The following is a 25,207-nucleotide window of genomic DNA, read 5'->3' as shown; positions in this document are numbered from 1 at the left end:
TGCATGGGTCCCATGAGTCGATTGGCTGCCTAAGCACAGGGTGCGATCCGATCGATCCTTCCCCAGATTGGTGGCATTATCAAAGGCCATAATCACACTGTGTTCCAAACTTTCCCCAAAATTAAGAGCTATTCCAAGGACCGGTTTGAGGCAAATTGCAACTTGCTCGAGCCAGGAAGAGTTCTTGTGCATATGGGGAGACAAAAGAAAGGAAAGAATACATGGAACAAGATGGAAAAATGGGTCTGAAAGAGAAACACTACGGAGGTGAACAGCTATCTATTACATATGCAATGCATATCTATTCACACCGAGTAGGGTACGCTTAATTAAATAGATATTTAAGAAATAACTGTCGCTATACTAAAGATTCCTTATCCCCTAAGGATCATTTCCCCAACATGAGATTAACTCCCATACTCTTCTGGTAGCAGGATTTGCACTCCGGCCACCGTAAAACCCTTCATTCTGCAAAACACAAAAATGCAAAGAAATCTGAAAACACACTCCGTGGGAGTACCTCGTGTGCAGCTTCCCTTCGCAGGGCAGCTCACCAGATGACGGGATTTGGGCAAAGCCTTTAGGACCCCCAATCTTTGATGATAGGAGGGAAACCAGGGGAAACATTCCTGGGTCAGATTGCGGGAGAGTGTGTCGGAGTGGTGCTGAGGTGTCGTCCACCAGACGGCGGTCTCCTTGGGTTAACCTGAGGCGGTCCCTTCGGGTGGGTGCCTGGAATGTCCTATCCCTAAGAGAGGATGATCACCTGTCTCTGTTATCATCTGAGCTCAAGCGCTTGGACATCGGGATTGCAGCTCTCTCTGAGGTTCGGAGACCGGATTGCGGTGAGATCATGGTGGGTGGTTACACCTACTATTGGTCTGGTCGCTCTGATGGTTACCATACCCAAGGAGTTGCTGTAACTGTGTCCAATAAGCTGACTCCAATGATAATTAAGGTAACACCGGTCAACGAGCGTATTATGAGACTAAGGATTCGTCACTCCTTGGGTGTCATTTCCCTGGTTTCTGTTTATGCTCCGACTGAGGCGAGTGATCTCACCGGGAAGGATGCATTCTTTGCCACATTCGAGTCTGTGGTTGATCAGTGCCGCAGACGAGATACACTTCTAGTCTTGCGGGATTTCAATGCATCGACTGGAACTGATAGGGATGGTTATGAGGTGTGTGTTGGTCCCCATGGGTCAGGAACTATGAACCAGAATAGCACTAAGTTCCTTGACTTTGCAAGAAGTCATGGACTTAGGGTGGCTGGTTCATGGTTTCAGCGTCCACAAGCTCATCGCTGGACTTGGTATTCCAACGCTGGTGTGGCAAAGGAGATTTACCATGTCCTCGTTGATGGGCGCTGGAGGATGATCCAGAACTGCAGGGTCGACTGGAGTGCTCAGTTCCTCAATACTGACCACCGGCTTGTTGTGGCAACTCTGAAGTTGCATCTTAAATCCAGGAGAATGGTACCATCCCAGCCTAGGCTGTATGTTGGCAAGCTCAAGGATGAGAGGGTTGCTGAGGAGTTTGCGAACAGGCTGAGTGGGGATTTGAGGCATCTGGGTGCTTTGGGAGGTCCTGCAGAGTTGTGGAGCGCCTTCAAGACCACCGTCCTTGATGTTGCCGGTGGATGTCTTGGAACTCACAGAAGGGCAAAGAAGAATTTTGTCTCTCAAGGGACACTGGATACCATTGACCAGAGTCACAGGGCCAGGCTGAATGGCAGAGCTGAGCTGTTCAGAGAGCTGAGGCGTAAAACTGTACGTGCACTGAGGGTGGACAAGGAGGCCTATGTGCGAGGAATCTGTGAGGGGTAGAGCCTCACCTGTGGTCAAGGGATTTGCGTGCTGCTTACAGGGGAATTCACGCATTGCGTTCATCCAAGCCCATCCCTCGGTGTACTGCAGTTCGAGTAGAGTGTGGAAGGCTCTTGACAGAGGAGTCCGAAGTAAAGGCCCACTGGGCAGGGTACTTTGAACGGTTGTACCAGGCTGATCCACCAGCTGTCAAGTTGGATGTCAAGGGTGTGACAATCCCTGTTGCTGACCCTCCAATCAACTGTGGGCCACCTTCGCTTGTGGAAACACGGGCTGCAGTGAACCGGTTGAAATTGGGTAAAGCTCCAGGGATCTGTGGCATCCATGCTGAACTTTTCAAGGCTGGTGGAAATGCTGCACTCGTGTTGTTGCATGCAGTTCTATGCTCTGCTTGGAACACAGGCACCATCCCAACTGACTGGAAGAGGGGCCTACATGTCCCTCTCTGGAAAGGGAAGGGTGATCGCCAAGACTGCAACTTGCTCTTCACTTGCAACTTGAACGTATCCTTGCTCTTGAGGTCCTCACCGAACGCAGACGAGAGTTTCAGCAGGGGCTGCTTGCAGCCTATGTTGATCTCTGTAAAGCGTTCGATTCAGTGAATCGGGATGCCCTCTGGAGGATTATTGGTCTTCATGGGGTGCCACCAAAACTGATCGATCTGATGTCTGAACTCTACTCTGGTACTGTGAGTGCTGTGAAGTTTGGTGGTACCATCTCTGACTTATTTCCAGTTGTTACTGCAGTTCGTTAGGGGTGTGTACTGCCCCCCACACTTTTCAGCACTTGTATGGACTGGATTCTCGGGAGGATGTCAGAGAGATCAAGCTGCAGTGCATCATTTGGGAATGTCAAGATCCTGACCTTGATTTCGCAGATGATGCAGTCGTCTTTGCAGAGACTTTAGATATCCTTTTAGGGGCCCTCGAGGTGCTGAATGAGGAGTCGGAGCCACTGGGATTACAGGTTACCTGGGTCAAAACTAAGATCCAGGCTTTCAATGACATCTTGGATGCCGCTGTCCTGTCTGTGCGTGTTTGTGGTGAGGATGTTGAGGTCGTGGAGAGATTCACTTACCTTGGCAGTGATATTCATGTCTCTGGCGGCTGTGAGTCAGAGGTCAATAGACGTCTGGGTCGGCCTGGGGAGTCATGGATTCACTGGATCATGGGGTGTGGCGCTGCCGGTACCTGTGTGGGAGGACGAAAGTCCGAGTCTTCAGGTCCTTGGTGCTTCTACTCTTGCTCTATGGATGCGAGACTTGGACTCTGACCAAGGACCTGAGACGAAGACTTAATTCCTTTGGTACCAGGTCTCTTCGGATAATTCTTAGCTATCGCTGGTCGGACTTTGTGTCCAACGAGCGGTTGCTGAGAGAGACTCAAATGAGATTTGTTACCTGCATAGTCCATGACCGTCAGCTGCAGCTGTATGGACATGTGGCTCATTTTCCTGACGCTGATCCTGCTCACCAGATTCTCTCAGCGAGGGAGTCTCGTGAGTAGAGGAGGCCAGTGGGCCGACCACGTGCCTCGTGGTTGCAGCAGGTTGATCGGCATCTCAAGGAGATGTGGATGGGCCAAGCATCTGCCTGGGGGATGGCCAGCCGGAGGCCCCTGGAGTACCGGCAGAAAGTGGATGCAGCGACGCGCTGCTCTGTTACATGCTCCCATACCTGACCTGACCTGACTCTTCTGGCCAAATAAAGCTGCATAAAGAAACCAAGAAAAGCTACACAAGATAACCCCTTTGCTGTTTCAAATTATACCCAGGTTCCTCTTTAGTTGCAGACATTCACAAGTAGCACATGCATGCCCCCCTCAGCCACCTGACCAGATCCATCACATGTTGGTGAGTCATCAGCGACAGCAGAGACAGCAGAGACAGAAACGTGCACCACTGAGGCTCCCACGAATGTATCATGTGCAATACCAAGAACAGTTGACATGTAAATAACAAGACACAACAACATCTCTCACTCATAATTGGAGGGAATAACCAATCAGCTCTCACCTAATCAAGTACCTGTTGGCTCGGATTATCAAATATATTAACTCCCATATTCTTCTCGTCAAAGAAAGCTGCATAAAGCAACCAGGAAAAGCTACACAAGGTAACCCCGTTGTTGCTTCAAACTCTACCCAGGTTCCTCTACAGCTGCAGACATTCAAAAGTAGCACATGCAGTACATTAGAATCCCAACACGACACACACCCTCAGCCGATGAACCAGTTTCAGCAATTGTTGGCGATTCATCACAGACGGCGTAGACAAACGTGCACCACGAAAGCTCCCAAGCATGCACCAGGTGCAATGCCCAATGGTGATGCAATTAAAGCATGTCGAGGATATTAAGTTATTTTCATGCGCTATATAAACTTAGCATTATTATAACTGGCAAGTTGCCCATGTCCGCACATGACTCTAAATGGGGTATGGATTAAGATGGCCAAAATGCAAATGGCGTCTTCTCTCATCAAGTCGGCAAGCTGGGAGCAACAATTCACACTTATTGCCACATCTGATGCACCTTGAATGCTCTAATGGAGGTGAGCAGTGCTCCATTTTGGAACTGTTTATTCGATATATGGAGCTTTTTGATACCTGGGGTCTATAATAAAAACTTGAATTGGCGTCAAAGCCAGTGACCAATTTCAAATTAATCGAAGGATTTTTTTTGTTATTTATATGTGAACTGCTTTTGACATTATATGTGGTACATTCAGCCCATTGTTGCCTGTGCTTTATCCACACCATTTCAACTTTAAGAATCTACTTATCGATGATGTACTCACTCTGTTATCATCATGAACCTAATCTCGCCTACCATCCACATTGGTTATAACAAACTTGTATATATCATTGTAACTTTAGGGTTAAGGCACTGGCACACAACAGCCTACTCTTTTTGAGATACCATCGAATCTTTTACACTCACAAGCCAAATGCAAATGCGACGGCTGGCTTTATGTTCCATTGGAAGCGCTCGCTGCTGTCATGACATCAGAATGGTAGTTTTTAGCCTGAATCTGAACCCGTCAGGGATAGTAAACAGACGAGACAGTTTGATGATGAGCACGCCACCAGATGAGCTTTTGATGCCACTCATGTGATGTCACGTGTGTGTTTCACAGCCAATAATGGGTAATATGTCACTGCCTCTACACATTTGTTCCTCGGGAAAGTTGATAAAGTTGCATTCGAAGCTTGATGCTAAATCTACTTCCCTCCAAGGATGTGAAGTGAAAAAAAACTTTGATAAAAAATTGTTTTTTTGAAAAATTCCTTCACTTTTGACCTTAATTGGTGAACATCATGTAACGGCAGTGACGAGAGGGACAGAGGGACAGAGAGACAGAGAGACAGAGAGACAGAGAGACAGAGAGACAGAGAGACAGAGAGACAGAGAGACAGAGAGACAGAGAGACAGAGAGACAGAGAGACAGAGAGACAGAGAGACAGAGAGACAGAGAGAGAGAGAGAGAGAGAGAGAGAGAGAGAGAGAGAGAGAGAGAGAGAGAGAGAGAGAGAGAGAGAGAGAGAGAGAGAGAGAGAGAGAGAGAGAGAGAGAGAGTAAAATGTAAAAAAAATTAAGAGTATTCCTTGTTTACACAATTGCACAATACACTTCTGGCTGACACAATATGCTTTTCCTGAGTGGCAGTCCGCACAATATAGCACAACTTCCTTTGTTTTTCCGGGCAAGGGAGAGGTTTCCACAGGACATTACAAAAGAGAGATCTTCACGGAACTACAGAAGCCTACCCAAAAGGGGTAAGCATGTAAGGACCACAGTGATGTCAACAGGTTGATTCTGGACAAGGGTGTCCCAAATTAATTAGCGAAACTTAACGACTGGTGTAAGGCCAATGCAAAAAAGGTGTTTGTTTCATTTCTCAAGAAATGAGGATATTATGAGAGCAATATCACAATAAGGATATGAACATGGGGGTGGGGTGGGGTTGAGAAAATGAAGAGAGAAGGAGATGTTAAAGGGAATGCGAGGGCAAGTAGTAAAATGAGGAGAGAAAGGGAAAGTAGAGAATGTTCGGAGGACATCGGAGTAATGAATGGGAAAGGAAAAATCATGAATGGGGAGTACAGGGAAGGAGGAAAGGTGTATATTACGTGTATATGATCATTAAATGGCTACAAAACACAAAATAATTTTTTTGGCAACAAGAGGAAATAAGCAGAGAAAAATAAACTGACATGGAGAAAAATCTCTGCAGACTATGACCCCAAATTTCCACCCAAAGGGTGCAGTGTGCAGTGGCCAGTTGGGTTTTTTGTTAATACAGAGCAGGTGTTGGGAAGAGGGGGATTCATACTCATGGAAGTGCAAAGCAACAGACAAACAAAAGTGGGGTGAAGGAATTAAAGGACAAGAAAGCACAGATTCACCGCAACACGTGAAGAGGGGTTTGCGGCTGAAAGAGGGATAGTGTCTCTGATGGTGGAGAAAAGCTCAGGGATAGAGAACGGAGAGACCATGAAGCGACGGCAAGACAAACGACTCGAAAGCCTCGAGGGAAGAGCAGGAAACAACAGACTCGAGAAGACAGTTCCACAAGAGAAACAAGAGAGGAATGGGTTAACGTCGGTGTTGCTTTAATCTTAGACTTAGGGTCGGGTACAGGGTAAGGGTTTCTGATGGAGCAAGTGCAACCTGGAAAGGGCAGCAGTTGAGTGGAGAGGCGAGAGGAGCAACGGCGGAATAATGGGTAAAATAATAGACCCAGGTTTGTGAAGATGTCCCCGGACATTGTGGACGAACCATTGCCATTCCTTGATGGGATCCTCAATTACAAGACAAACAGTTAATGTGAGCTTAATGAAAACCAAGTGAGTTTACAAAATTGGAAGCCACATAACATGAATGAAGTTTACCTCTTGGCCAGGACAGCTGTTTGAAACTGACCCACCCAGGTAAGGACCCCATGTGTGACCAGGAGCCAAGGACTGGCAGGCCAGCACTCCCGTCGTTCCTGGTTCCAGCTCGGCTGTGAAACGGTCAAAGTGTAGGCAGGTTAGAATTTGAAGAAGCAAATGTTGCACTTACTTTACATTACTCTTCATCAACTTCACCTCAATCTTCAATCAAGTTGTTTACTCCAATCAGAAGACAGCATAAAACCAGCCCCATGTTCAATCTTGACCTAAACTGTTATTATGATTATTATGATTATTATTATTATTATTATTATTATTATTATGACTTTTTCTTTCTGTATATTTGAGTCAACATACAGTGGCCTGCAAAAGTGTTCACCCACGTCCAAAGTTTTCACATTTTGAAGCCACCTGAGCCAATTCCATGATGCTTTCAAATCAAACTTAATATATATGGAGTCTTCACAAGCTACTCCAAAGTGATAACTAAAGCTAAAAACAATAAATGCAGACAAAATGTGAATAACTTATATTCAAAGAGAAAAATCAGATGATTCTTAGTTCCATAAGTATTCAAACCCTTTGACTATTTAACCCTAAATCACTTCAGGAGCAAATTATTTGTTTAAAAGGTGATAAAATAAATGCAATCAGTTTCACCTGCATGTCATCAGTGCTTTAACTTAAAAATTAATCTGCCCAACTTATCCAAGCAGTTTTAAGGTGCAACTCACTTGGTTAACCAACAACGTGAACATGAAGACCAACGAGCTTTCCAAAGAAGTCAAACACAAATTGGTGGAGAAACACAGTTTAGGAGAGGGTTATCAGAAGATTTCAGTCACTCATGATCCCTGGAGAATGGGACCATCCCAGCCGAGGTTGTATGTTGGGAAGCTCAAGGATGAGAGCGAAGCTAAAGGAGTTTGCGAACAGGCTGAGTGGGGAATTGGGGGGGTCTGGTTCCTTTGGGGAATCCTGAAGAGTTGTGGAGTGCCTTCAAGACCACCGTCCTTGTTGCTGATGCATGTCTTGGAACTCAACATTGGACGAACAAGAATTTTGTGTCTCAAGGGATACTGGATACCATTGACCAGAGTTGCAGGGCCAAGCTTAATGGCAGAGCTGAGCTGTTCAGGGACCTGAGGAGTTAAACTGTACTTGCATTAAGGGTGGACAAGGAGGTCTATGTGCGAGGAATCTGTGAGAGGGTAGAGCATCACCTGTGGTGAAGTGATTCTTGTCCTGCTTACAGGGGAATTCACACATTGTGTTCCTCCAAGCACATCCCTCTGTTAACTGCAGTTAGAGCGGAGGGTGGTAGGTTCTTGACAGAGGAGTCAGAAGTGAAGGCCCGCTGGGCCAGTTACTTTGAGCAGCTGAACCAGGCTGATCCACCAGCTGTTGAGTTGGATGTTGGAGGTGTAACTATCCCTATTACTGACCCTCCAATCAACTGTCATCCACCTTCGTTTGTGGAAACACAGACTGCGGTGAACCGGTTGAAATGGGATAAAGTTCCAAGGATCTATGGCATCCATGCTGAACTTCAAGGCTGATGGAATTGCTGTACTCATGTCGTTGCCTGCAGTTCTGTGCTCCACCTCGAACATAGGCATCATCCCAACTGACCGGAAGAGGAGCCCTGTTGTCCCTCTTTGGAAAGGGAAGGGTGATCACCAGGACTGCAACAACTACCGAGGGGTGACGCTGCTCTCAGTGCCGGGCAAGGTCTTTGCTCGGATAATTATTGATAGGGGTTCGCCACCATCTGCTTGAGCACCAGTGTCCAGAGCAGTCAGGCTTTACACCAAAGAGGTCAATGATTGGTCATATCCTTGCTCTTCAGGTCCTCACTGAATGCGGATGAGAGTTTTGGTAGGGGGCTGCTTGCAGCCTATGTTGATCTCTGTTAAGCATTTGATTCAGTGAATCGGGATGCCCTCTGGAGGATTCCTGGTCTTCGTGGGGTGCCACCAAAACTGATCAATCTGATGTCTGAACTATACTCTGGTACTGACAGTGCTGTGAGATGTAGTGATACCATCTCTGACTTATTACCATCCAGTTGTTACTTGGGTTCATCAGGGGTGTGTACTGGCCCCCAAATCTTTCAGCGCTTGTATGGACTGGATTCTGGGGAGGATGTGAGAGACATCAAGCTGCAGTGCATCGTTTGGGAATGTCAAGATCTCTGACCTTCATTTTGCAGATGATGCAGTCATCTTTGCGGAGACTCTGGATATCCTTTTGGAGGCTCTCGAGGTGCTGAATGAGGAGTCGGAGCTACTGGGATTATGGGTTTCCTGGGTCAAAACTAAGGTCCAGGCTTTCAGTGACATCTTGGATCTGCTGTCCTGTCTGCACCTGTTTGTGTTGAGGATGTTGAGGTCACAGAGAGATTCACTTTCCTTGACAGTGATATTCTTGTCTCTGCTGGCTGTGAGCCAGAGGTCAATAGATGTCTGGGTCGGGCCTGGGGAGTCATGGATTCTCTGGATCACGGGGTGTGGCGCTGTCGGTACCTGAGCAGGAGACCAAAAGTCCGAATCTCTTCAGGTCTTTGGTGCTTCCAGTCTTGCTCGATGGATGTGAGACTTGGACTCTGACCAGGGATCTGAGATGGAGACTTAATTTATTTGGTACCAGGTTGCTTTGGAGAATTCTTGGCTATTGATGGTCGGACTTTTTGTCTCACGAGCTGTTTCTGAGAGAGCCACAAATGAGATTTGTTCCCTGCATAATCCGTCAGCGTCAGCTGCGGCTGTATGGACATGTGGCTTGTTTTCTTGACGCTGACCCTGCTCACCAGATTCTCTCAGCGAGGGAGCCTTGTGAATGGAGGAGGCCAACGGGCTGACCATGTGCCTCATGGTTGCAGCAGGTTGATCACCATCTCAAGGAGATGGGGATGGGTTAGATATTTGACTGTGGGATGGCCAGACGGAGGCCCCTGGAGTACAGGCGGAAAGTGGACGCAGCGACGTGCTGCTCCGGCGCATGCTCCCACACCTGACCTGACCTGATTATACCTTTGAGTATGGTGAAATCCATTATTAAGAAGTGGAAGATGTATCACACCACCCAGACTCTGCCCAGATCAGGTCGCTCATCCAAACCCAGTAGCCGGGGGAAGCAGGAAACTCATTCAGGATCTCACTGTAAATCAAACAATGACTTTTGAAAGATTTGCAAAGGTCTATGTTCGAGATGGGGGGGGGGGTCAGTGTTCATCAATCAACAACATTCCATTCCCTTCACAAAGGTGACCTTTATGGACAGGTGGCATTAAAGAAGCCAGTACTGAAAAATACGCATCTAAAAGCTCATGTGGAGTTTGTGAAAAAGCATCTTAATGATACTGCAGGCATCTTGAGAAATGTTTTGTGGTCAGATGAGACAAACATTAAACTTTTGGTCTAAATTCAAAGCATTACGTCTGGTACAAGCCTAACACTGTACATCATCCAGTCAACACCATCCATATTGTCAATCACGGTGGTGGCAGCATCATGTCACAGGGCTGTTTTTTTAATTCGCAGGGACTGGCAAGCTTGTCAGGATAGAAGGGACAATGGACGCTGCAAAGTACAGGAGAATCCTTGATGAAAACCTGCTTGAGTCAGCCATGAATCTGAAACTGGGTAGGAGATTCACATTTCAGTAGGACAATGATCCAGAGCACAAAGCTAAAGCCACACTGGAGTGACTGAATAAGAAGAAAGTGGCCCAGTCTTGAGTGGCCCAGTCAAAGTCCTCCCTTGAACCCAATTGAACATTTGTGGCGAGACTTGAAGATTGCAGTCCATCGACGATCTCCATCAAACTTGGCAGAATGAGAGCAATTTTTCTGTGAAGAATGAGCAAAGATGTCACCATCTCATTGTGCAAAAACCGACCAAAAAGACCCGTAGCAATCATTGCTGTCAAAGGTTCTTCCACCAAGTCCTGACATAAGTGGCTGAATACTTTTGTAACCAGTGAATTTTGATTTGTACATGTTTTTTGCAGGAATTCCTGACATGTAACCTCCTTCAACTACAACAGTGTTCACTTTGATCTCTTCAGTTATGAATACAAAAGTTCATTTGGAAAAACTGTTTCTACATCATTTGTAATTCATCGAAATGTGGCATTATTAGCCGGGGTTGAATACTTTTATGGTTTTCGGAGACCCCAGGGAGACACATACCAAGACATAATGAGCCCTAGAGTAGTTATATCTGTGGTATTTTGTCTAGCTAAATTACCTCTCCCCTCATATCAGTAGAAAGAGAAATGCATTGTGTTTGTGTAGAAGATTTAAACCCCTTTGTCATTCATCTCCATCTAAATTCTCTCTGTCTCCCAATCTCTCTCCTGGTTTCTCTCTCTCTCTTCACACCTCTGCAGCACATACATTCACACTTTACAACACTCACATTACACAACATTACAACCAACACAAAAAAAAACAACAACATTACAAAACCACCATGACAACTATAATCAATCAACAGTAGCATAAAGCATCACGGACTCGTGTCGCAACTTCCGATCCAATCAACCAATAGCATCAGAAGGCAGCACGGACCCATACGCCCGCAGATGGGTGGGCCTCCAGCAACAATGTCGACCACCGACGCCCTGCCTTCATCGTCGGTGGCACTGCATGAGTTGGGCTCACCCAATAAGCATCACATGGATAAAAGATGGATCTAGGTGCTGCTCAGTCCCCCAAACCACACCCCTCCCAGGGGCAATGTAAGCCGAGAGATTCAATGGCTGAACGTTTGCACGTCTGGGGAATTCAGGAGCCGAGATTGAACCTGTAACGACGAACGAGCAGGTGAACGCAGTGCAGCGGAGGGCTGACACTCGGACCAAGCAGCGGAGTTTCCCTGGATGCACTGGCCACAACATACCGATTTACACCATCTATCTCTGGCTTTCCCTACATCTAATTCGTTCACTTTGAATGCACAAGAGCATTGAACGATAATCCTGCGTCGCTTTTCGTGCTGGGTTACTCACTCGCATCTCACGCTGTCCTCTAAAGCATGGCAGGCATTCACCTGCAACTCTCCTTACACTGCGCACTCCATCCTCCATCGTCCCTTTCTTTAACCTCCTCCCCTTTCTTTCATTGGGACCACAAAAGCCTGCCGGCATGCGTCGGATGAGCAAGGGACCACCAATACGCCCAGTCTTCATCTCTCCTCTCTCTGCAGGCTACCTCTTACTTACCTTGTTTCCCAGAATGACTGAGGCACCTTTTTGTGTCGAACCTGTGACTAAGTTGACTGATTAAGTGGGCTTCCATGCTGGGGGTAAGAGCTTTCTTTTGTGACATTGTTGCCTTGTATATACTGCACGTGCTTTTTTCCTAAAACTTTACGGACCGTTTCCAACATGCCCGATCGTCTCTTTCCATTGGTTCGACTGTGGTTCCCCACTGAAGGACCTCTGGTAGCTTGTACCCGTTGCTGCATTTGGGGGAGTAACTGCTTCCATCTTTGTTCTTTGTTCCTTTCATACTTCTTTCTAACCCCCCCCCCCCCCACCGCCCCCAACAATTCTCTTTGTTAAATGTAATTGTTGCGTTTTCTTCTCTTTCATCTCTTTTACTCTCTATTCCTCTATTTTGTTATCGTATCCATCTCTCTCAGGAAAAGTGAAATCCTGCAGAATTTTTTTTTCTGTAAGGCTCATTTGGCTGTGCCTGGATAGGTTTGAGGGGAGTGAAGTAACAGATGAAACCCGAATCCTATCCAGGTTCCTCCTGATGACTCCAATACAGTATTTGGTCTTCCGTTTCATGAGCCATCGTGTGTGACCAGTGACAGGGAGTTCAGCCGTGCCATTTCGTTGTGGTAAGACATGAGCCGACGTTCCACTTAAGGTATTCCTCAGGCATTTTGATTGATAGCAGTGGAGCATCAGGAAGCACAGTCCTTATCCGGGGTGATTAATTTGCCGGGAAGGTAAAGCGGGATTTGGACGCTGGACCCTACCTAAATTAAGCGTCTCAGATGGTGTCTGTAGTTGCTTAGCAACCCATCATTCCACAGAGTTATCTACGGTTCGTCGGCTTCAAGGACATCGGCCTGTAAGTGGGTCTGAGTACTCCCCTCACGACTCCCACTGAACCCAAACTCGTAACAATACTTTTGCAGGCCACTGCACACTCAACCTTCGTGCAGCTGCTCAGGTTGGTGGAGGTGTTACCATAGCATGGACAATAGTTTTCTCCTATTCAAGCATGTGTATTGGGGGTGTCAGGCTAGGATTGTGATCGTTACATTCGCCAGGTGGTTCAGGTAATTTTGGGTTCATGGAACAGCAAGGGGGAGGGTGTAGAATACAAAGTCTAGAGTCATGGATTAAATACTTCACAGTTATACAAGGAACAATGATACAGGAGGAGGCCATTTGGCCCATCATGCGAGTGCTGTATTAACAAATTAATTAAATACATCAGTTTATCTGCTTAATTTCACTGGGTGGGGGTGGGGATGAAAACAATGGGCAAATACAAGAACATCTGCAGTATTTTCCCCTTTTATATAAACACCTGTATATTGTACTAATGTTGTTTTTTGGGGGGGAGGGGGGATTTAATTTGATTTGATTTGATTGGAGGAAGCGGATTGCTGAGTTGTTTGGTGAGGAATGATCAACCACAGACAGAATATTTACCTTTTGATCACACGTCACACAAATATCACAATCATGACACAGGTATCCAATCACCCATCCATACCTCAGCTACCTATCAGTTCTGCGAACATCCATGTATCCCTCTATCCTCAATGCTTATCTGGTATCTACAGTATGCAATTTAAGTTTAAACCTGTCTACTGCTGCTGCTGCAGCCACTACATTTCTAGGAAGACCATTCCATGCGTTAACTGGAGTCTGAGTAAAAGACCCCTACCTTACTACTGTCCTAACTCTCCTCTTCTTTACCATTAGGTTGTACCCCCTGGTCCTGTCAGTGTCTATTCTGCTGAAAACCTCTTCTGCACTTATTTTATCTCTACCTTTTATTATCCTAAACATCTCAATCATATCACCTCGTAATAACCTCCTTTTAATGTATGGATTCCTGTCACCTTCAACCGCTACACATAGCTTAGTCTAGCGAGGCCCGCAATCAATCTAGTAGTTCTACCCTGAACTCCATCTGAGGCAGCTATGTCCTTCCTAAAGGCCCTGTCACACCTTGACGTTTTAGCCAGCGTATGGCAAGGTATCAAAATGTATGTAAAACGTTGGCGTACGCTGAACTATTGATGTTTAAAAAAAGTTTTTTGGCGTATTCATAACGAGTTGGATGTATGCATTAAGTATTAGTAACGTACACAGAACGTTTCGATAAGTTATCAATAACTTATACCAATGAATGCTTTGCGTGTTGTCGGCGTTCACAACGTATGCCCAACGATAGTCTAACGTATGCATAGCGCGGCAGCGTATCGCCGACGATCACGTGGCGTAGCCTATTAAAAGGCTGCCGCTCGACGATTCAAGCCGCTGTCACACCTTGCCGTTTTAGCCAGCGTATGCCGACGTATGAAAAATTTATCTAAAACGCTGGCACACGTCGAATACGTTATTGGTAAGTTTTGTATACGTTAAGAGCACGCTGAAGCACGCTGGTATACGTCGTAGTACGCTGGCATACGTCGTAGTATGCCGAGCTCGTCGACAAATTTTCAGCATGTTGAAAATTTTTCGACGTATGCCAGCGTATGACTCATGTTCCGCATACGCTGGCATACACTGGCCATAAGTTGTAGGCACGTTACGCGATTGTTGACACACATCGACACACGTTACTTGTAAGTTACTCATAAGTCGAAACACGTCGAGGTAATGTTTGGGGTAATTACGAGGTAATGCGTACCCGAAACATATTTCAAACCTATGAGTAACGTGCTTTGAACCTATGTGTAACGTATCTCCAACGCACATTGACGTATGTAGACGAATTTGAGTGACGTCTTCCGGACGACCACAGAACTTACTGAACGTGTTTATAACTTACAGCTACCGCATAATGGCGTATTGGCAGCGTTTAGAGGAATTGGTATATACAAATGGGCTTCACAGGAGGAACCCGTCAGTGTTCCAGACTCCATGTGTTCTTTTATTCTTATTTTTTCCCGGCATGACGGTGATGTTGACACTTCAATTTCTAGTGCGGTTATGATTTAAATCGTTGAGCGGCAGCCTATTAATTATATTATAACCGCACTAGAAATCGAAGTGTCAACATCACCGTCATACCGAAGGAAAAAAATACCAAAAAAAACACAAAAAAAAACAAAAACACAACAACAACAACAACAACAACAACAACTTGGCTTGTTTCGACTTATGAGTAACTTACAAGTAACGTGTGTCGACGTGTGTCAACGATCGCGTGACGTGCCTCCAACTTATGGCCAGTGAATGCGGAACGTGTGAGTTATACGCTGGCATACGTCGAAAAATTTTCAACATGTTAAAATTTGTCGACGAGCTCGGCGTACTACGACATGTGCCAGTGTACTACGACGTATACGAGTGTGCTTCAGCGTGCTCTTAACGTATACAATACTTACCCATAACTTATTCGACGTGTGCCAGCGTTTTAGATAAATTTTTCATACGTCGGCATACGCTGGCTAAATCGTCAAGGTGTGACAGGGTCTTAAGATGTGGCGACCAAAATGGTGCACAATATTCTCGACGAGACCTCATTCAAATCCTATGCAGTGTTAACAGTTCCTCCTTTGATTTACTAGAAACACTTGCTCCCCCCCAGGAGCAGGGGGGAAGGAGAGTGGATGGTGGGGATAATATACTTTTTGGCATGGCTGGTATTTTTGGAATTTTTTTTTTTGTGCCCATAACCTGACCCTGCGTACCCCCCCCCCCTCAGTACATTGGAAAAATTTTGTGGAGATTGGCCCAGTCGTGTTTTTACTCCAAACACGCAAAGACAAAAGCGGGGTTATGTAATTGGTTCACTTTGTCTGTATGTCTGCTGTCTACCTGGCTTCAAAATTCAGTTTAAATGATCGAGGACCAGCTTGATTTAAATTGGATGTTAGATTTTGAACATGAATCGGAACACGAAGCTTGCAGCTTCGTCGTAATCTGGCTCTGAATTTGTCCCGATCGCCCATGTGGAGAGAGAGATAGAGATAGATAGGGATAGGGATAGGGATAGGGATAGGGATAGGGATAGGGATAGGGATAGGGATAGGGATAGGGATAGGGATAGGGATAGAGATAGAGATAGAGATAGAGATAGAGATAGAGATAGAGAATGTTTTTTGCTCTCTCTGTGTCCACCTGTTAGTCAAACAAAATTGAAAATCATTCCAAACAGGAAGCTTACTGTTTTTAAGGATGTCATAAAGGACACAAACAACAGGCACAAAGAACGAATGTAACACGCTAAACAAGGTGGTGTAAAAGATGCTGCATCAACAGCGGAAAACTTCTGAAAAAAGTTTTTTCGACAACCTTTAAAATCATTATTTGATTTCAACTTAATCATCTCTCAGACATCCTGTTTGAACGTTGTAGAACGCAAATCAACTTTTTGGCACTTTTAAAACCTCTCCGTTTAGCAGTACTTGGAAAAAAAATATTACGGAATTTTCCATCATCACGGCCAATCAAATTTGCCGCTCGCAGACCCTGCCCGCATCCTTTTTTCTGAAGATTTGCTGGAGTAAGGTGATCTCTGAACGCTCTAGTTTTCAATAATTTTCAAGATGTACACACACATGGAGAGAACTGCCATATTTTTTTATATTAGGATCATTTATCCCTCGATGAATACAACCGAAAACCCAATTACCTTTACCGATAGCAACCTGGCACTGTGCTGTTTGCTGTACGTCCCAGATCTATTCCCACCCTAGAACCTTCCCCTATGTGACCACTCCAAGATTGCTTCTTGTATTGTGTAATCCATATTTTTATTATTTTTACCCATCCCCAGCACCTCGTAGGTATTTATGTTGAACTACATTGACTGCCAATTCTTTACCAAATGTATTGAAGTATCAATCTAAACGTTCCTGAATCTGATCACCTCCATCTCTGCAATCGACCTCACCTCCAAGCTTTGTGTCATCAGCAAATTTTGCAAGCTGACTCAAAACCACACAATCCAATTCATTGATGTAAATAGTAAATAACTATCAGAGTACCCGTCCGACGGATGATCTTGTTTCAAGCATGCAATACGATCTTCTGCCGCATACCTTTATTTGGGTGGTGTATAGGTAACTGACAGCTCTGTAAAGCAACAAAAAATAACGCAGGTTACGTGCATGAAGCAGTATCTATTACCACCCCCGGATCTATTACCACACCCAGATCCTTCTCCAACAAGCTCAAATGAGCTAAGATCCTCGTCCTCTTAATGATGACGTCATAAAAACGAATATGACGTCATTGTGATGCATCAGGTTAGCGATAAATTATCTGTGCTAATGCCCGGCTTGATTCCCACAAACAAAATTCAAACAGCTTGCCTAGTTTCGTAGATAATGGTATAGGTGATTTCCATTAACGGCGATAATATTATGTCAACTTTTTTTCTAGGAAGATTTTCTAAAATCGGAGATGGTTACTGCCTGCGCGTGGGCTTTCTGTATATACATTGGCAAGTTTCACGAAGATCCGATGAAAACTCTGGGTTGTGAAACAAAAAATGTCAAAAAAATAGGAATGACGTCATAAAAATTGATATGACGTCATAGTGATGTATCATATGTGCGGTAATTCATCTCTGCTAATGTCCTGTTCGATTCCCGCAAACAGAATTCAAAAGCTTGCCGAGTTTCGGAGATAATTTTTTCGGCGATTTTCATTATCGGAGATATTTTGACGTCATAACTTTTTTTTCTCGGAGGAATTTTCAAAACTGGAGATGGTTACTGTCTGCGCCGGGTATTTTTAGATATATACGCCAAGTTTCAGGAAGTTTCGATGAAAACTGTCGGCTGTGAAACAAAAAAGTCCACAAGAACAACAACGTGAGCAAGACTTAGAGATCCTCCACGAGGATCTAAAAATGTACCTACCGCTTAGAATTCAAAACACCTCGCTGCACTGGATAGCTTGGGGACAGGACAACTACACCACTAATAGTGGAGACTTGTAATACCCTCCCCAACCTGGAGGCGGCGCTACACGATACACATTTACATGGAGAACTTGCATCACCCCCCTCCACCCCCACCCCCACCCTCACCCTCAAGACGACCGGCAATGATAAAAGCACACCTATACATTAATTGAGGTATTGCTGATCCTATGTAGGAAGTCTGGATGTAATCGACCCAGAACTGGAGGAGGTGTAGCACGACAAACAAACAAACAAACAAGCCGGTCGGCGACATGGGTGGTCGCTACATAATTGCATACTAGTCATACAGTTTTTGACGGATCGGGCTGAAACTTTTTGACAAAGAGGTTGATTATAGTGCGCATACAAGCCTGGAAGCCGATTTTTTGATTTTCAAAAAAAATAAATAAAAATATTTTTCTGATTTTTTTTCAAAAATTTAAAAGTCCCGTTGCTAGGCAACGGTGCTCAAAAGCATACAACTAGATCCTGGTATGAACCTTCCAGTCAAGTTTCATCAAAATCGGTTGACTCCTCTGGCCTCCAGAGCTGTCCATAACATACAAACAAACAGACAGACGGAAAACCTGAGAATAACGGTCGTCGAGCGACCACCCAACATGCACACAAACACGGGTCCATGAATTGTAATCAGAATAACGGATAGGTACACCCTGCTACTTACATCCGAAGTACTACTAGAACTGACCCCCGAGGTACCCCACTACTTATATCCTCCCAGCCAGATATGGTCGTATTCACAGCCTCTCTTTGCTTCCCATCACCGAACCAGCCATTGCTCAAGCCCTCACCTTGGCTAATGACCTCCTATGTGGTTTGTTATCAAATGGATTCTGAAATATAGACACCGTACATTCGATCCACTGTCTTTGCCTCATCCGCAAAATCAAAAACTACTTCATAGAACTCCAAACAATTTGTTTACAAGATCGATCTTCGTTTCGTAAATCCGTGGTGATTCCCATTAATTAGTTTTAAATTAATTCAGGGTGATTCACGAGTTACAAATTCCTGCACTAACCAGCAGGGGGCACTGCAGCAGCGGCAAAGCCGTGCCCTCGGCCAATGATGCTACCCCGCAACCTCCTGGTGCATGAGGAACGGAGAAGAAGTTTAAATTTATTTAAATTATTTCAAAAATGATCGTTAATGCCTCCAATATCTTCCCCACAAATGAAGTTTAAAATACCAGGTCGACATTTCTCTAACTAGAAGGACACTCGGTGGAGCGCATACCTCGACTACGTAATGCCTGATCCATGAGAACATATCAGGCCCGATACATTATTGAAATATCATGCTACACAGTGCTATATCAGTTTAGCCCTCTCTCTTTCATTGGTGAAGAATCATTAAAAAAATTATCAGATCCGGATCCAGATCGGATCTTCACCAAAATTGAGTCAATTCTTCCTCGTCACACACCGAACGTGTCCACCAAGTTTCATCCTTTTTTTTAAAAAAGGCAACATTTTGAGATAGAATCCTTCATAAATTCTTCTTTCCTGCTCTTCCCTCACACTAAGAGGCCAATAAAATCATCCGACAACTAATTTACTATTCTTATAATCTCCATTCTATATGCACACAAAATCCTCTTCGTCAATTCGTACATCATGGAAGAGCTAGTCCTCAACATCATTGTGAAGATGTTTACAAACGAAAGGCTATGAGAGGTAAATGGTACGAGAATAGCATCCCCCTAACCCCCCCTAATATGAAAATGAACTATACCAGAGTACCATCACATGTTGATTCGTCGTTATACAACCAATCAGAAAGTACAACATCAGTATCAGTATAACGATTATAAAGGTAGAAGCAGTCAGTGACATGATTCTAAGTGGCAAGTAGTAGTCGATCGTATTAACAGTATTTGTCGTAGTCGTTTTAGGTGCAGTACTTGGCTGGTGAAGGATACTCCCCCACGTGAAACATTGCGGTAAGACCCCACATTTCATTCGGACCGGGACGTATGAGATCGGGACTGTCAGCAATTAAATAGAAGTGGTTGTGGTTCAAATGTGAAATTCTCCAAAGGCAGATTTTTTTTTTAATCTCCAATGTCATTCCCTCAAGGACATGACTCACTGGGCTGGGTTTCATCTTCGAACGAGACAACGATGCAAGGCATATGGTAAGTATGGCCAAACGATATCATGATGGGATGCGTAGGCCAAAAAAAAGGAAAGCATTCAAAACCATGAGTTGGCCTAAACAAAGTCATGATATTGAAGATCGAGGATATTTGGGCTACTATAGGGACTGAGAAGGTCAAACAGCAAACAAGCCAACTTGGCCAGATAGTGGGGAGTAGTCTGGGTGAGTGAGCGGGGGGCATGGGGGCGGCAATTCAAGATGTAGAGCCAGACATAAAGTGAAGAAATGGTTCATGTATAATAAAAGTTCATTGGAGGTATGACTTGTTTGCATTACTTACACATTTATTTTTGTGACGGTGGACCACCAGTCATTTTCGCAAAAAGACAACGTTCTGATCATGCGTTCACCATTTACTTGCGATAACTCGTCCGTGGGTATTGCTTGTGCTTCTGGAATCATTCCCGATGCAATACTTTCTTTGGAAGTTCCTTCGTTGAAAAAATCTTGCTTTTACTAGGGGTTGAATAATTATTACACGTGATTTAACTGAACAAAATGATTTGATACGAGATTTAACAGGATAACAAATCAGTGTTTGAACTTGAAGAATCACTTGAATTGAGCGGCTGTTGAGTTTTCACCAATCGACTTACAAAATATGTGCCACGAATACCAAATGCCTGAACGAACCCTTTCATTTTTGCCAGGTAGGACTAAAAGTGGGAATAAAACACGCTGTTATACACCACCGTACCAAGTCATTCTTGAAAAAATCACAACTACTCCCGGCCTCCAAGACCTTGGTCTGTTGTAGCTCAATGGAGTACCGCTCTCTGCTATTGTCTGGCGCCCCAGCATCACATCTGTCTCTTCTGGATTCTGTGGAATCTAAAGCTCTCAAAATTATTTTTTTTGGCCCGATCTCTCAATGGTGAAGAATCACTTAAAAATTCGAGTAGTCGGATCCGGATCCAGATGTTCACCAAAATCGATTCAGTTCGTCCTTGTCACACACCCAACCTGTCAACACCCAACAAAATTTCATCCGAATCCGTCCACAACTTTTTTGAGATATCCTGTATACAAACAAACAGACAAACAAACAGACAGACAGAAAGGGGGTGAAAACATAATCTCCTTCACCTTCGGTGGCGGAGAAAATAAATGTTTCATCCACGTTCATTATGGACGATGCAACAGCCAAGCGATCTCACCATCTTTGTACATAGATTGTCAAGAACAAAAAAGTCCAAAACCAAAAAAAAATCAGTAATCTCTTTGTTAGGTAGAAGGCAGCACAGGTAGATTATAAAGGTATCTCCATTTCTTTGGACATAGACATGAGTGTTTTCCCGAACATCATTATCTGCCTCTCCATAACAGGGCAGCAGTAGGTTACTGGATATAGCTCTGCAAGCCGCGGAGCCGATGGCGATGGTGATAGGGGATCAAATTAGCCGAGCTGGTCATCTTGGGGTATGCGATGCGGAGAAGCTCCAGGGATAATGACGTCAAACAACATGACACTCAAGGTATGAATGATTTTTCTGACTGCTTGTTTGCTTATTTTGGTGGCAGTTATCATTCGGAGCATTCACTAACTCGTGCAAAGTTCAGATGTTCTTGCCACTGACGAAATGTCTATACAGGGCTAAATGCTGGGGAGATGCTTAAAGACGTTTCAAGCCATCTGTCCTCGAGAGTACAACTTAATGTGGACTCGCTTTCGGTCCATTAAGAATGTTGCTCCGGGTTTCTTGATGATGATTGGCTGAGTTGCTTTAATTGTAACAGTGACTTTGCACTATACCAACCATACTTGTGGAGAACACAAGCACCTCACCCCTCCTCAACCCTTCCTTATCAAGATTGAGGCACATACAACTGGTTGCCAACTGTTAAGCATCTGCATGTGATTAGGCAGCAACAGGTAACAACAATATTGCTCCATATATCAATATTATGGAGTTAAACATCGCTCCACGTAGATGAGGCTTCACTATATCGTGATAACGAGAAACTTCCACAATATTCTACATGTTACTGCAGAGTTCAGTCCTGTTCTGTAACTTCGAACGGCGAAGAAAAAAAGAACTCATCACCATGATTGAATCGTGTAAGCCGGCCTACACCAAATATTCATGAGATAATGATGCCATTTGGAGAACCCGCAATAGGACATCACATATCTCAAATCTTTATTTCATGGCTTTATAATATATACGAGGCTGAAACTTTATAGCAACTTTGACACCACATTTGCACTGATGCACCATGATGCTTTTCAAATGAATGGTGGTTGACACAGGCCATGCAATGCAAGTGCTGTGAACCATGGAGAAGACCCTTTTAGAGAGCGGTTCAATCGAACACACCAGAAGCTGGAGAGAGACATGAGGAATGGAAGAAACGAGAAATACATCAACGCAATGCTGTTCTATCAACGTGCATTTACCATGTGTGGGGCAATACTGTACAAAATGTGTGCTAGAACAATGATATAATTGAGTATTCCTTTATGAGCTTGGTTGATGAAGTGTGAATGAGGTACCAATATAATCCAGAAGCTTCTTTTACCCTTACATGAAGAAGCCACTGTGTGTGTATGTATATGTATATACACATACACTTAAACACACAACACTAATTTTCATAATGATTATGTGTTATGAATAACAATTGTAACTACAATGGCACTCACTCGGTAGAGCACGCACCTCCGCCAGGCTGAAAAAGTTACGTTTTGTATCCCACTGGTAGGCCGGATCTGACTCCAAACCTGTAACAAGATCTAATTTGCTTGTCCTTGTCACCCACCCAACTCATCCACCAAGTTTTGTCCAAATCCATCGACAACTTTTTGATATATCGTGCTAAATATCGTTTTTGGCCCTTTCACTCAATGGTGAAGAATCACTTTAAATATTCCTGTATCTGGATCCAGATCTTCACCAAAATCTAATTAATTAATCCCTGTCACATTCCCAAACTGTCCACCAAGTTTCGTCCAAATCCGTTCATAAATATTTGAGATATCCTGCTCACAGACAGACAAACAAATATACAGACAGATGGGTGAAAACATAACCTTGTTCCACCTTTGTGGGTGGAGGTAACAAACTACAACTGCCAGTTAACTTTTCAATAAGTTTATTAAAATTGGGAATCAGAACAGAAGCAAAGGGATACCAGAGAGTTGGTGTCAAAGCCACCCAATGCTCGCCTGTTTATACATTTATCGTTATTAAAAGCCCTGTCTAATAATATTTTTTTTATAAAGCATTGCAGTGAAGTCTAATCCAAATAATTTTAAAGCAATATATGAATTTGTATATTGTAATCAGCAACAAGAGCACAATATACGCACAAACAAGAAGGTATACACAGAATTGTGCTGCTACATGGAAAACAGCATCCTGGTTGCCATGGCAACCACTTTAGATGACGAACGTATGTTGCGACACACCGTCTCCACAGTCTGTACGGTTCATACCAAATATGAAACGTGAAAGTTGAAAACTTTGGGAGTTAGAGTGGGACAGGAATGGACGGACGGACGGACACAGACAGACACAGAGACAGACACAGACAGACGGACGACCGGTATCACATAATATGCCCCGATATATATATATATATATATATATATATATATATATATATATATATATATATATATATATATATATATATATATATATATAAATCGCACCCTCGGAGAACCCCCCCTGCTTACCTTATATATCGGGCGTATAAAAAAGTGTGGTCAATAAAAACATTAGAAAGGAAAAAATAACTTGCACCAAAAACTTTAACATGTTCACGCTGACGCTCACACTCATGCCGGGGGTATCGCTATAGCTCTCTGTTCTTCGAACAGGCAAATTTACAAAATTGTTTCAATTTGTGTGTCAATATGGGTGGTGGAAATAAACATTCACACGCATGTATGTACATGTAGAGAAAACCAAAACATGCTTTCAAGGACACACACACACACACACACACACACACACACACACACACACACACACACACACACACACACACACACACACACACACACACACACACACACACACACACACACACCTGAATTGTGGAAATGTCCAATTGTGTTCTGTACGCGGTGCAAGTGTCCAATTTAAACAGAATGAGGAATGCAATGACGCGAATGGGATAAAAGTGAGGAATGGGAAAGCACAGCAGCACTTTGGCTGGAAATTCAGGGAAGATAAACGCAGACATGTGCTTTCCTGACACCACATCCCAGTCACCACACCCTTTCTAGAAAAAGTGCCAAATTCCCACCCTCTGTGCCATGTCCATGTCTGTGCATTTGTTGGCTTTGGCCTTTATTCAGTTTGTCTTCCGGCTGCTTTGATCATCCAAAAGCGAGGTGTGTGTATATGAGACACGTCGTCCCGCTCTAGCACAGGTAAATCCCACCGACTCCGAAACTGTGCGATCTGAGGTCTCACCTGGTCCTGTCCACGACTCTCGGCCTATTTTAGGCCTCTTGTTCACATCCAACTCCAGTTCTCCATTCGTTTCACCTCCTACCATTATCGCCAAACACAAAGAAGAATGAGATACGTCACTCAGAATACCAGATGCAGATTCCACAGAATAATCTTTCGATTCACTCATGTCTTACTCAGCTCTATTCCACTTTCCATCGTGACATCAGGATTCAGCCCATAAATAGGACATTTGTGGTTTTCAAGCAGGAATGGTAGTCATGGGGTGGGCTGATCCATTGTTCATATAATTTAAATACAATCAATTAATTCAATCGTATAATAGCTAACTTATGAGGCATGGGAATAAAGTTTCGAGACCAGATGTGTTAACTCTTTTTGACATTAGTGGTGCTTGACACCCGGTGGTCCCGGCGGTTGCTGCTCGAGTGGCAGGTCCCTTGCCCACTGCTAACAGGACACCTAATGGCCGTGGCCAATAAAAGTATTGGATATCGGACAACAATGAAACCAGAAAGAGCTTGACATATCGTTATATGCCATGGTGGGGGGGGGGGGGTGAGGGGGGTGGGGGAGGGAGGAGGAGCAATACCAGCCTCAGTTCGAAGGTGACGCAGGCCACGTGTTGACAAAAACCCATAAGGACAGAACATATGACCATGTGATTTCTCCTTAATATTGGTTTCATCATCACGACTACAAATTTTCTTCCTAGTGGGACGCAGAGTTTGAACAGGAGAGCAATAATGGTTTCTACAACATAAA

The 25,207-nt window shown here is 44.3% G+C and overlaps 1 protein-coding gene across 3 annotated transcripts in view; it reads right to left on the bottom strand.

The window, feature by feature from the left end:
- The window catches only part of LOC147023920 (zinc finger protein ZFPM2-like), a 162,754-nt gene that overhangs the window by 42,206 nt on the left and 95,341 nt on the right, over positions 1 to 25,207 (bottom strand). For all 3 annotated transcript variants that reach the window (XM_085889926.1, XM_085889924.1, XM_085889925.1), the window contains 2 exons: positions 24,443 to 24,520; positions 6,719 to 6,831 (listed from right to left, as the gene is read on the bottom strand). In XM_085889926.1, coding sequence (XP_085746052.1) covers positions 6,719 to 6,831; positions 24,443 to 24,520 — 191 coding nt within the window. The remainder of the gene's footprint in view (positions 1 to 6,718; positions 6,832 to 24,442; positions 24,521 to 25,207) is intronic.

The sequence above is a fragment of the Eptatretus burgeri genome, chromosome 7 (assembly GCF_056783735.1).
Source record: "Eptatretus burgeri isolate ZD-2024b chromosome 7, Ebu_testis_v1, whole genome shotgun sequence".
NCBI lineage: Eukaryota > Metazoa > Chordata > Myxini > Myxiniformes > Myxinidae > Eptatretus > Eptatretus burgeri.
This window is presented reverse-complemented; position numbering and strand designations above follow the sequence as displayed.